The sequence below is a fragment of the Notamacropus eugenii genome, chromosome 2 (assembly GCF_028372415.1).
Source record: "Notamacropus eugenii isolate mMacEug1 chromosome 2, mMacEug1.pri_v2, whole genome shotgun sequence".
Lineage (NCBI taxonomy): Eukaryota > Metazoa > Chordata > Mammalia > Diprotodontia > Macropodidae > Notamacropus > Notamacropus eugenii.
The window spans coordinates 22,300,574-22,313,947 of NC_092873.1; the positions used below are offsets into that span (position 1 = coordinate 22,300,574).

The 13,374-nt window shown below is 48.9% G+C and overlaps 1 protein-coding gene across 8 annotated transcripts in view; it reads left to right on the forward strand.

The window, feature by feature from the left end:
- The window catches only part of ANO1 (anoctamin 1), a 187,579-nt gene that overhangs the window by 78,126 nt on the left and 96,079 nt on the right, over positions 1-13,374 (forward strand). For 6 of the 8 annotated variants that reach the window (XM_072639405.1, XM_072639403.1, XM_072639404.1 and 3 more), the window contains exon 2: positions 9,662-9,864. In XM_072639405.1, coding sequence (XP_072495506.1) covers positions 9,662-9,864 — 203 coding nt within the window. The remainder of the gene's footprint in view (positions 1-9,661; positions 9,865-13,374) is intronic. The other 2 variants (XM_072639399.1, XM_072639401.1) reach the window with 1 other exon arrangement.

Consider the following 13,374-nt stretch of genomic DNA (forward strand, 5'->3'; position numbering starts at 1 on the left):
TGTCCACACTGAGAGGACCCACACCAAGAAAAACACAAGCCACTGAAGTATCCAAACATCAGTTAGTCAATCAGCAAGCATGTTAGGAGCCTACTATGTAGGCCCAGTACTTCACTGGGCACCGGGAATGTGGAGGTTAAACAAGTAGGGAAGCGTTATGTGACATCTGTGAAGGGTTTGGGGCAAAGGTATCTCAGGTCCTCAGGGTGATATCTGTTGGCATATGTGGGCTGTCTGCTGGTGGTCACATACATGGCAAAGATATGTTAAGACCAGTAACACATTGAATGTGTCCTATGAGGAGCTCATCATGGGAGCCACATTCAAGCATCAGGACTAAATGGACCACTCTCTATATCCTTGGAGGGAATACCCCCATTGGAGAGATCACAGATCCACTGGACAGTTTTGGGGGTTCTTCGCTTATCTCTAAGAGCTTTGAGATCCTGTACACTCGATGTCTGAGGGACAAGGGGCAAGCCACATGGCCAACCCTCAGTTTCTTTGCCTGGTTGGCTTCTGAGAGTCTGTAACAAGGTGTTCCTGGGCTTAGTGCCTCAAAGATTTGGACCTCTCTGTCTCCCCAAGCACAATGTCACTGACTTGCCAAGTATTTGGTTTTGTCTCAGAGGCAGATTCCTTCTGCTGGGTTCTCATTTTTTTGCCTATGGCTGAAAACTTGTCTGAATGAGGGTGTTGCCCGAAGGGCTTCTGGTACCTCTTGTGGTGAGGTCATCCTGGGGATGGCAAGGGGATGCTAAACAATCCGTTGTCAGGGCAACAGCCCTGTCACATCCTTGGCATGGGGCCCTTCCCTCGGAGCCCTGAGCAGGGGCTGCCAGAGGAGGAGGAGGAGGAGGAGGAAATGAGCTGTCGGAGAAAGTCTGCCTTGACACGCCAATCTCTAAAAATGGACAAAGGGCGAGCTGCCTTAAAAATGGCTTGGCAGGTCTTACAAACAGCAAGGCAGGAGCCAGGGACTGAGCTGGGGCCAGTGTTTGAGAGGAAGGGGGAATCTGGAGCCGACCCTCAGGGTGGGGAGTCTTCCCTGGACTAGGCTCTGCATCTGTTCTTCACACAGCTCAGGGTACTAACCACCTACTATGTGCCAGGCACACAGTAGGGCATCCTACTGTGGGTAGGGCAGAGGGGTCTCAAAGCTGGCCAAGTCCACAAAGGGAAACAAATGAAGATGGAAACTCCACAATGCCTCAGATTTTAAAGTTATCAACAAATGTTCGTTATTCACCTACTGTGTGCAAGCACCGTCCATGGACAGTACCTTAGGTTATAATGGGGGGTTAGGGATCTATCCATCCTTTAAGGCCTACCTCAAATGCCACCTCCTCCAGGGAGCCCTCCTGGATTGTGAGAGAATTGTGAAAATTGAGTGAATCCGTTGCAACTGCCTGGCCCTGCCATCTCCAGCCACCTTGCCTTTGCTGAGGCATACACAGGATCTCTTGCCTTCCTCATGTCATCCTTCTTTAGAGCTCGACTCAGGTACCTTCTCTCTTTGCTGCCCTTTCTCTTCTGAGACTGCTTCCTCTTTCTTTCCAGCCTGGGCTCCCCCAGTAGCAGAATGAAAGCCCTTGGGGGCAGGGTTGTTCCCTTTTTGTCACCATATGCCCAGAGTACAGGCAGGTACTTACCTTGTGGTAGTCTCACTGTTTCCAGCGCCCCTCCCCCTCCTCCTGCACTTTGTCCCTGTCTTTATTCGAACCCTGCTCTGCCCTGTGCCAGGGTTGCCTAAGAGTCAGAAACAGGGCACACTAATCTGGACCAGCTAGCCATCTGGCCAGCAGTGAGCATTGTAGTGGTGCATTGGAGTGAGATAAAAGTATGTGGGATTGTTTGGATGGAAGACCCTCATGCCTAGCAACCTGTGATGCTAAAGGACCATGAAAGAGGGAGGGATCAGGAGCTCCGGAGAGTCAGAGACAAAGAGAAGGGGAAGGGGGGGGGGGAGAGAGAGAGAGAGAGAGAGAGAGAGAGAGAGAGAGAGAGAGAGAGAGAGAGAGAGAGAGAGAGAAAGAGAGAGAGAGAGAATAGGAGAGAGGAGAAAGGGAGAGGAGAGGGGAAGGAGGAAGAAGAGAGGGAGACAGACAGAAAAGGAGAGGAAAGGGAGGGAAGGAGGGGAAGGGGAGAGAGAGGAGAGGAGGAGGGGAAGAGTGAGATGTGCACACCCAAGCCCCTCTGACTGGGGAAATCCACAAGGCTTCCTGGCAGAGGTGATGTATGAATGGCACCTGACGTTTTATTAGACTTAAACACTCCAGCTGTAAACTGCTAAATATTTCTTATGAGAATCCAATACAATAATATTTGTAAAATGCTTAGTGCAGTGCTTGGCAAGTGGTAGGTACTTCATAAATGTATTTCCCTTCCTCTTCTTCCCTTGCTCTTTCCAATGGGCTAGAACAGATTTCAGTGATCAAGGCAAACCATGTACTCCCCCTCTCAAGGAGCTTCTGTGGCTCCCTAGTGCTTCTAGCATTAAAAACAACTCCTCGTCTTGGCACTTAAAACACAGCAATACTTTCTAAAGAGAACTTCAGTTGTAAGGGTTTGACTTCTTTGAAGACAAGTCTGAAGGGAATCAGCAAAACCCACTAGACTCTTAAAAATATTCAGATGGAAACCCCAAATGAAGTGGAGACTCAGCCCTGCACCTGGCACACAGTGCTTTGTAAATGCTGATTTATTGATTGAGTCACCCAAAAATGAGCTTCATATCTAGGTTCTGTTCAGATGAATGTATCCCACGTTTTCCATCCATGTTAAATGGAAACTCTCAGGCCCGACATTATCTGAATGGAGGAAATGACTGTAATCAGACTTCTCACCTGCCTTATCTCAGTAATAAGCTTCCATGTCTGGTCTTCCCTGGGTGTAATGGAGTGACTTTTGGCAGACTGTTGGGTGGGCCTGGAGGCTGTTAGTTCAAAGCTTGTTTATTTATGGGAACCCAGAGGTAACTCTGGCAGGTAGCCTGGGCAAGAGCCCTCACAGTAGGACTGAGTCACTGGCTGCTCATTCCTTCCATGGGCTTTCCTCTTCACCCCACCTCCCTATGCCACTGAGTCTGCAACTCCAAGGAGCACCCATGTGTGCCTCACAATCAGTGGAAGATATTGTCCTGGCCCTTGAAGGAATGCAGTCAGTCTATGCATCCATGCACAGCCAGGAGCCATAACTGGCCACTGGAAGGCCAACAGGTCGTGGGTTTAAAGAGTATCACAGTGAGGAGGGTCCTCCAGACCATCTAGGCAAGTTCCCCTCCATTTTACAGATGGAGAAACTGAGGTCCAGAGAGGGAGGGACTTTCAGGTCATACAGGTAGGTCACTGTGCTGGGAATAAAATTCAGAGGATCTAGGTTCACCGCCCCCTCCCCCCATCCAACCCTTGGTTATGTGACCAGGATCACAGCTGCTTCCTCAGACCAGAGCTGTTCATTGTCTATCACTGCTAAGGTCCCTCTCAGTTCTGAATCTATAATGCAAAGCTCCTATGACCTCTCCGGACCTCAGTTTCTCTTCTCTAAAATGAAAGGATAGGACCAAGTGACCTCTAAGTCCCCACCAACTCTGAAGGTATAATCCTATAATCTTGTTGCCTCTTTGGGCTCCAGTTTCCTCCTCTGAAATGAAAGCATTTAACTAAATGGTCTTGGAGGTTCCTTCTCCAAAGCCCACAATTCCAATTTGTTCCAGGGCCCCTCCCAAGTTTATTCATCTTCAAAATGGGGAGAAGCTACCAGTAAGGAGCTTCCCGTAAGGAAATCGCTGGCTGAACTGCCCTCTGAAATGTTAATGGTGCTTAGTCTTGGAGGGAGAAGCTGAAGGAAAGAGGGTTCAGCCCCTGAAGTGAGGAGAGAGAGTGCCTGGAAAGGGACTTTGAACTTGGCAATTGAAGAAGAAAAACTGATAAGCAAATTCTCCAGGAACGCTCCAGTCTCACATCAGCTCTTTTTTAAACTCAGAGTTTGGCTGATGCTTCGGGTCTCGGGTTTCATTGCTCCCTTTTTATCTGAGGGTTCAGGCTTCTGGGTAGGTGCATCCTGAGGGGACCTTTCTGTCCATGGAGCACAGAGCACCCGTGCCCTGGGTTGGGCCAGCATAGGTGGTGGTTCTGAGCCCTATCAGAGCAGATTGGAAAGCGTCCAGCTTTGGTGTTATTATCCTGGGATGTTACAGCCAGCAAAACAATTTACTTATTTATTCATGTGCTTTGTAATTTTCTTTTTTTTAATTATTAATTTATTTGTTTTCAGTTTTCTACAATCACTTCCATAAGTCTTGGATTTTCTCCCTCTCCCTCTCTCCTCCCTCCCTGAGATGGCATGCAATTTTACATGGGTTCTATACGTATGTTCTTATTAAACACATTTTCACTTTAGTCATGTTGCGTAGAAGAATTCAAATGAATGGTAGAAACCATGAGAGAAACCCAAACAAAACAAAACATAACACAAGAGAAAATGGTCTGCTTCATTCTGTGATCCAATTTCATAGTTCTTTTTCTGGATGTAGAAGGTATTTTGCCTCAAGAGTTCTTTGAGAATGTTTTAGGTCCCTGCATTGCTGTGAAGGGCTAAGTCTACCAGAAAAATTCCTCGCACACTGTGGTTGTTGCTGTGTACAAAGTTCTCCTGGTTCTGTCCCTTTTACTCAGCATCAGTTCATATAAGTCCTTCCAGGCCTCTCTGAAGTCTTCCTGTTCATCATTTCTTATAGCACAATAGTATTCCATTACATTCATATACCACAACTTGTTTAACCATTCCCCAATTGATGGGCATCCCCTCGATTTCCAGTTCTTGGCCACCATAAAAAGTGCTGCTATAAATATTTTTGTACATGTGGGACCCTTTCCCATTTTCATGATCTCTTTGGGATACAGTCCTAGAAGCTACATTGCTGGGCCAAAGGATATGCATATTTTTGTAGCCCCTTGGGCATAGTTCCAAATTGCTCTCCAGAATGGTTGGATGAGCTCATAGATCCACCAACAATGAATTAATGTTCCAACTCTCCCACATCTTCTCCAGCATTTATCGTCTTCCTTTTTGTCATGTTAGCCAATCTGATAGGTATGATGTGGTACCTCAGAGTTGTTTTGATTTGCATTTCTCTAATCAAAAGTGATTTAAAGCATTTTTCATATGATTATAGATAGCTTTAATTTCTTCCTCTGAAAACTGCCTGTTCATATCCTTTGACCATTTATCAATTGGGGAATGACTTGTATACTTGTACATTTGACTCAGTTCTCTATATATTTTAGAAATGAGGCCTTTATCACAGACACTGGTTGCAAAAATTCTTTTCCAGTTTTCTGCTTCCTTCCTCATCTTGGTTGCATTGGATTTGGTTGTGCAAAAACTTTTCAATTTAATGTAATCAAAATTATCCACTTTGCACTTCATAATGTTCTCTATATCTTGTTGGCAAGAAACAATTTATTGAGGGAGAAGAGGGAGCAAAACTCTGCTAATAAAGGGCTTCTTTCTTATTTCCACATTGACTTACTCACTTCTTTCCTTCTTCATCCAGCAGTGACCATCTACCAGTTTATATACCCGATGAATAAAGAATTACTGTTTAGCAGTTACTCCAATTTATCCTAGTCAACAGACATTTTGCTCACAGATCCTTGTCCTCCACCTGGGGGAGGCATGAAGTTTAAATTAGCAGGGACTAATTCTCATTGACCTGCCATTCCTAAAATTTTTATTAAAGCCCTTTTTACTTTCCAACATCTGCCCAGACCTTGGGCTTATGAATTCTTATTAGTTATTTTTCATTCATTTCAATAAGCATGTCTTCAGTACCTGCTAATGCCGGCCCCTATGCTGAGTCCTGGGGCTTGGAAGGCAGAATAGAAACATTTGTTGTCCTTGAGAATATATATATATGTATACAGATACACATATACATATAAGTGTATGTATATGTATTCACATATATATAGACATAGATATACATATATATGTACACACACATATATATACATATGTTTATGTCTTTCCTCGTTTCTTACAAACATAGATCTCAGATAAAGGTATCTATGGCACATTTGTGAAATAGTCTAGTGCCTGGCACATAGTAGGCATTTAATAAATGCTTGTTGACTGACTGGATGATAGTCTGGATTCAATGTGATCCAAACAGATCAGATTGTTGGGTTGGCTTTAATAAAATAGAATTGAATGGCAACATATGTAAAGTCTCAGACGCCAGTGAAAAAATTCAGCACTACAGGTACAAGGTGTGAAGGGGCTAGGGGAGATCAGTGAACTCAGTGGTGGGATAGGTCAGCCTCAAAGCTAAAGAGAGTCAGCCTACCCTCCAATTACAAGAAGGCAATTGGCCCAATGGTCTGTGCCTCAGGCAGGACACCTCTGGAGTCTTGGGCATCGAATTTGAGGAAGGATGTTGGTGAGGAGTGTCTAGGGAGCCAGAGGACCTCCAATCCACATCTTGTAAGGATCAGTTGAAAGACTGGTCTCAAACCCCTGGGACTTCTGGTTCATTCTCTGCCTCATGGCTCTGCGGTCCTGGACAGCTCAGCACAGCAGGATTATACAATCTTGCTTGTTCACCAACAAGGAGATCAGGTTGCACAACATGTTATTTTTATTTTTGGGGAAGTCTTTTCCAGCTCTGGCAACTTCAATTTGGACATCAAAGGCTTCCCCTAGCCTAACAGATGAACTGGTCCAGAATCAGTGAGGAAGGATCTTCTCCATATTCTCATTCGACAGATGAGGAAACCGAGGCCCAAAGACAGTGAGGAAGAAGCTCCCCCACTTACTACAAATTTTTGGTCCAGTCCTGTGATTTCACTGGAACTCCACAGCTTGGCACTGACCCATCCACCCCCCTCTCCAAATACTTGCTTATTATGTGAGACTTATGAAATGATTTCCCCAAGGCCTCTCCCCTCAAAGGTGCCAATGGGAAGGGGAGGAGCCCCTGCAGGCTAACCTGAGAAATATTTCTCCATGGCTTTGAAATATATTTCCATTCAGCCATTGGTTTTTTGTCCTAGGAATTCACAACACTTCCAGCTCACTAGGGGAGCCACTTGATGAAGACTTGGTGCAGTCTCAGATGGCAGCAACCTCCAAGACGATTTAGGCTACTGATCTCTCCAGCCTATCTGACTGTTCTAGGTCAGCCTCCCATAACAGGGAGCTCACCACCTCTGGACTATCTGAACCATCTTACACTCTAGTTCTCAAAGAAGGAGAAAGCTTTCTGCTTTTCTTACAACACTGAGTAGACTGAGTAGATAAGAAAGTTTGCAGTCAGAAAGGAGGCAAAGTCCAAAGTGAAACCAAAAGCCTGCCCCTAACAATTGGCCAAGTCCACCTCTGCATACTGCTGCTACACTGTTACTGTTCGTGGGGCACAGGAGGAAGGGCAGACAGTCATCTCTGACCATGGCATCACTGGGAGACAGGACAGTCTAGACTGGGGCCCCAGAGACTCTGTGTCTTCTGCACAGGTGGCTCCACTGAGCTGCTCCAGGACCTAGAAAGTGGTGGACACATCCTCTGGATCTGCTGTGTGCTGAATGTGTGACCTTAAATGTGTAGTTTTCTAGGATGACTCGAATGCAAGGAGTGGAGGGGGGTGTGATCCTATGAATTAGAGACTAGGTTCCTCCCTCAGCTTCCCTCCTCCCAAGCCTCCCTGTGGCCCCAGGGGGCCCTGGGCTCTAGAAACCTCGGCCAGCAGAGGGCAGGCTCCTCTGTCTCCTACCAGTTCATTTATAAAGCATATGCTATTAATACGAGGTCTTGTGCTGGGAGTGCTAAGCAGCAGAAAGTCCCTGCTCACTTAAGGACTTGATTGGGGTGTGGAGGAGGCATAGATGCCTCTGAGACAAGGCCAAATGAGGTGAGAAGCTAGGAGAGGTGCAGGGGAAGGGCTGGGGAAGGTGAGAGCAAGATAGGTACCTTTCAGCTGAGGAAAGAGTCAAAGGTGGTGACTGGTACCCAGCTGCGCAGGTGCCAATCACAGATGGGCTCATCCCCTGGGGTGCCAAATGCCTGTGAAGATCCAGCAACTCTGGAAGCTTTCACCCATAGAGGGGTGGAGGGGCAACTGCAATTTGGTGAAAAAAAATCTGCCATGTAGATGCCTCAGCACCTGAGGAAGAAGATAGCTAAGGCAGCAAGGATCATCTTTACTTGACAGATGAGGACACTGAGGCCCAGAGACTGTGAAGAAGGAACTTCCCCACTTATTACAAATCACAAATAAGTTCCCCACTTATCACAAATTTTTCATTCAGTCCTGTGATTTCAGCAGTCTAGGGAGCCCCCAGTGGGGAAACTTCCCTGAAGGGGCCTTTCCTTCCATTTTAGTCTTAGAGGTGCCTGAGGCACTGAGGAATTAAGTGGCTGCCCAGAGACATCCTTTAGGAATCTGAGGGGGCTGGGATTTCAATGCAAGTCTTCCTACCTGAGACTGGCCCCGTCTACATTCTGGATAGTTCATCATTCCAACTATAAAATGAACAGGCCCCACTTAGGAAAGACCAAGAGACAATATGGGTTCATCTGGCTCTAGGTAGGACAAAGCTGCACAGAGAGGAAAAGGACAAGTACTGAAGTCAGGGTACAAGGGTTAGAAAACCAGCTCTGCCCCTTCTGGGATCTCTAAGAGTTGTCTGACTTTGGGAGGGTCCTTCCTCGTTCCAGATCTCAGGTTCCCCCTCCAAACAAGGGTGGGGTTAAACTGCCTGACCTCTTCAGTCCCTTTCACCTTTCTCCCACCCTAGAAGGTGGTTGGCTGGCACCCTGCCTCAGCCCCAAAGTCTGAGCTCCCAGCACCTTCCATGGCCAACTCCAGATAGGGCTGCCGGTGCCCATCTCAGCACCTACAAGCGCCTTCTGTGGCTGAGGCCGAAGGGCTCCGGGTTGCTGAAGGCCAGCTGCTTCTCTCTGGGCCTGGTCAGACAAGAAACACAGGCAGCTAGCCAGTTCCTCGAAGCCTGTGACCACACCTGGGCCTTAGGGTTGTTTCATAAAAGACAAGCTGAAAGTGTCTGTGGCGGGAATGTACCTTAGGGAGTGCAGCGAGCCAGGAGTTCGGGATAGGAGGCTGTGGTCACCCTATCCCCTACTGCCCGGAGGCCGGTGTCGCCCGGGCCCAACAGAAGCCAGCTTTCTCCTGGGCATTCTAGCCGTTCCCAGACAGGCTGAACTGACCTGGATAGGAGTCTGAGGAGGCTGTGTCAGATAAGGGAGAAGACAGCCAGGCAGGGCGCGCTGAGGGGCGCCAGGTCCTGGAGCAATCAGGAAAATATGGAGAAGGAGAGCGTGACTATGGGAAAGAAGCCTTGGGACTAGCCAGATATGGAGGGAGAGAAAAGGCTCCAGGGCTTTCTTCGGGAGAGAGAGCGGGTGGACGGACTGTCAGGTGGCTGGCCGGCGAGCGGACCCCTCCCTCTATTCCAGCAGCTGGGCCGGGCAGGGGCGGGGAGACTGGAGGGCGGGGTGGTGCCTTGAACCAGTGTGAGTAGGGAGGGAGGGAGGGAGGGACTGAAGCTAACAGCCTGCTGCGCGTTCTCTCTCTCTCTCTCTCTCTCTCTCTCTCTCTCTCTCTCTCTCTCTCTCTCTCTCTCTCTCTCTCTCTCGGGGTCAGAAGACGCCGGCGCGGTGCATGGAGAGGCCACGCCGCCTGGACCTGCAGACTTCTCCCTTGGCAGTCTGGGATCAGCCCCAAGCTACGAGGCCATGAGGGTGAACGAAAAGTACTCGTCGCTGCCCGCCGCCGCCGACAGGGGCGTGCACATTATCAACATCCGCGCCATCGATGACCTGGGCTACCTGCAGTCCGAGGGCACGGTGAGTTGAGCGCTGTCCAGAGTGGGGGGAGACGGGCGCCGGCTGGGAGAGCACCTCTCAGCGGCCCTGCCAAGCGGGAGGTGAAAGTCGGGCACCGTCTGAAGAGGGGCAAGCCAGGCCAAGGGAGTGCGCCGCGCACCGAGCTCCGAGCTCCCGGCTCCGACTGGGTCCGAATTCGGGCTCCCGGGGCTATCTGGGCCAGGGATCCTGCTATGTCTGGCCCTCATTTTCCCGTCTGTGAGCTGAAAGGTGGTGAGCTAGAGAAACCCAAAGGTGCGTCCTCCTCAGAGCCTACAAGGCTATACTGCTTGGCAGAGGTGCAGAAGGTGCAGCCTTCGGTCCTGGGTCCGAGCTTCTCCAAAGCTAGAGGAGAAAGACTCAGCAAAGCCGAAAGTGGGCAGGAAGGAGAGAAGCTCCCGCAGGGGAGGGGACAGGCTAGCACTGGCAAGTCCACATTCCCACCACCACGTCTCTTCCCCCCAACTCCACTCCTCTCCCTCACCCAGCCTGCTTTCCTTCCCTCTCTATAGAAGAACGCAGTCTGGAGAGAGGCAGCCATTCCCTCTTTTTCATGGGCTATTTACCCCCTCTTTGCTCTCCACCTCCCTTCCTGGTCTCCTGAAGCCCCGGGGGATAGTGGGTGGCAGCCTCTGCTCCTCACCCGAACGACTCAGCCCCACTTTCATGCTCCTTGCTTAGCTACGGAGTGGGTGGAGTTCACTTTGGCTGGGCTGGACCGCAGTTACCTCCGGGGCTTCCCAGTGTGATGCTGGCCCTCCTCCCCCCTCTAAGTACCAGTGGGTACCTTTCCTTCCCAGGGACACAGGTGTCTTACACTGGAAGCCGGACTGTACTCAATGCTGCCTCAGCCCCCTAAGGGACTCCTTCCTCCCAGAGGCCAGCTCATGGAGGGCAGTTCTGGACACCAAGCAAGCATGTGCTTTTCTCTCCCTCTACTCTTTCTGGGGGCTGCCCTGCCCTGCAAGGCCCTGGACTCCGGCCTCCAGCACCTCCCTCAGATTCAGGCTGGTGAGAGAGGAGGCCCAGGTCTGCTATGGAGAGAGCAGAAAGTTCGTTTTGGACGACAGTCTTCGAAATGCCCCCTTTCCCTTTGTGAAAGCCTAGTGCCTCCAATTTGGGGGGCTTATTTCCAGCTAACCAAACTCCAGGGCTCACTAGAGAATCAGCCAGGACAGAGGAGAAGTGACCAAGTCCCCTTGGCTTATGTAGCTAACTGAGGCACGCACAAACTTATTCTGGGCAGGGGGAGAGCTGCCGCTGGGAGATCTTCCTGAGGAATCAGAATCAGAACAGGACAAGTATGAGTGACCAGCCCTCTTACTCCTGAAACAAACTTGGAGCGGGGAGAGCCTTTTCTCAGGTCACACAAGTCAATCTGACCCCAAATCCAAGACACTTTCCTTCACACCACAATGGAATAAACAAACTGTTAAGTGCCTACTGTGTGCAGGGCAGTGATTAGGAGTCCACCACTCCCACAACAAAGGTGGCAGAGGAGCTGGTGAAAGGGACTAGGTCAGGCACTACTAAAAAAAAGCCACCCTAAACAAAACAGCAGCTACATGTTGGAAGGGGGGGAGAGGAGGAGGAAGGGGAGTGGGGAGTGAATTATGTAACTCTGCAGTATCCTCTGAGAAGCTGGGCCAGAAGGCTCTTCCAGATGAGGTGATAGGGTCCTGACCTTTCAGAACTGGGCAGCTCATTCCAGGACTGGACTTCCAGCTCCTAGTCCCATCTTTCCCACCTATGTGCTCATTGACTTTCTTTGGTCATCAGTTTCTTCATCTGTAAAATGGGGGTGATAAGAATTTTGCATATTATGTTCTCCAATTGTTGAGAAAACTACAGGAAATTCTCAGGCCATATCATTTGAAATAAAGAGGGACTTTGGAGATCATCTGGTCTCTCACTTTACAGAAGAAGAAACTGAGGCCCAAGGAAGAACAATAACTTGACCAAGGCCATGCAGTTACCCCCTCTTTGCTCTCCACCTCTCTTCCTGGTCTCCTGAAGCCCCAGGAGATAGTGGGTAGCAGCCTTTGCTCCTCATCTCAACCTCATTTCCATGCTCCTTGCTTAGCCGAGGTAATGACAGGATGATGGGACCTGGACCCTGAACATTTTGGGTAAGATGCCAGTGATCTGTGCAGCTAAAATGTTTGGGAAAATTCAGGGTCCAAGTCCCATCACCCCATCAGTGTATCGGAGCCTTGGAGTCCCATGATCTTCACATTTCAACATTTGTAAATGATGGCCTTTCAGGAAGACAGAGTCAACACATGGACAGTCTTTGAAAAGAACACCTGACATGAGGGTTTTCTTTGGAGGAGAGGGGACCTAAGTCTCAGAGGAATTTGTGCTTTGAAGCTTCAGGAGGAGGGTGGATTCTATCCAGTAGAATCAACTATATGGAAGCAAAAAAAAAAAACTTCTGAACATCCAAGAGATGCCACAAAGCCCATGCACTTTTCTCACTGAAGAGCCCTCACTCAGATCTCATTTACTCTTTGTTTACACGATTCTGACAAGATTTTGTTTTCTGGTTTCCTAGCCAACAGCAGATTAGAAAATCAGAGAGGAGCTGCTAAAGGGGGCACACTAGGACCACAGAGAAGCTGAATTCAGTGGTCCCAGGGGCTCCTCCTTTAGCTGTTTCTAGTCTCTGTCTTCCTTCTCTCCCAGTCAACCTCCTAGCCTTCCACATCTTAACATCATCATTGATTACACCCTACTCACAACCATGAGTCATCCAGAAAAGGTTAGTTTATTGCCCTCTCTTCTAAAAGGCTAGGAGGCTGCCACAGGGGGAGACTTTTTAGGAAGATTTCAGTTACAAAAGGTTTAATATGTGCAATATTTTGGCCCTTTAAAAAAGTAAGCTTGACTATCTGGTGTTTCACTTTCCCAAGGTCACCAGTTGACCTCCCAGACCAGCCTCACCTCTGGCTACTCCCTTCCTCAAACAGATGAACCCAGAGGATCCATGGCCGGTTGGCTGGGGATTCACTTTCCCATCTCCAAACCTTTGCCTACACAGTGCCCTTTTTTGTATGGAATGACCTCCCCTCCCCATCTCACCTTCCTTTCTTCAAGGCCTAGCTTAACCTCCTCCAAGAAACTTGCCATGCCCTCTCCCACCTTTCCTTCCTTAGCATTCTCCTGCTTGACCCCACCTTCCCCTCTGCATTTGTCTCTCATTGCCTTATCTCAGGTAGATGTGCCCCATTTCAGGAAGGGGCAGTGGGGTGCACTGGACCTGGCATCAGGACTTCTGGCTGAAACATTTACCAGCTGTGTAACCCTGGGCTGGTCTTAGCTCTTAGCTTCAGTTTCTTCATCTGTAAATTGGGGAGAAGAATGTTTACCCCTCTTACCTCACATGGTTGTTGGGAGAAAATCGATTTTAAACCTTAAACTATATGAAGCCCTTGGGGGCTCCTAGAGAGCATGACCCTTGGCAACTTCTTTCTCTGTATCCCCAGGGCCTGG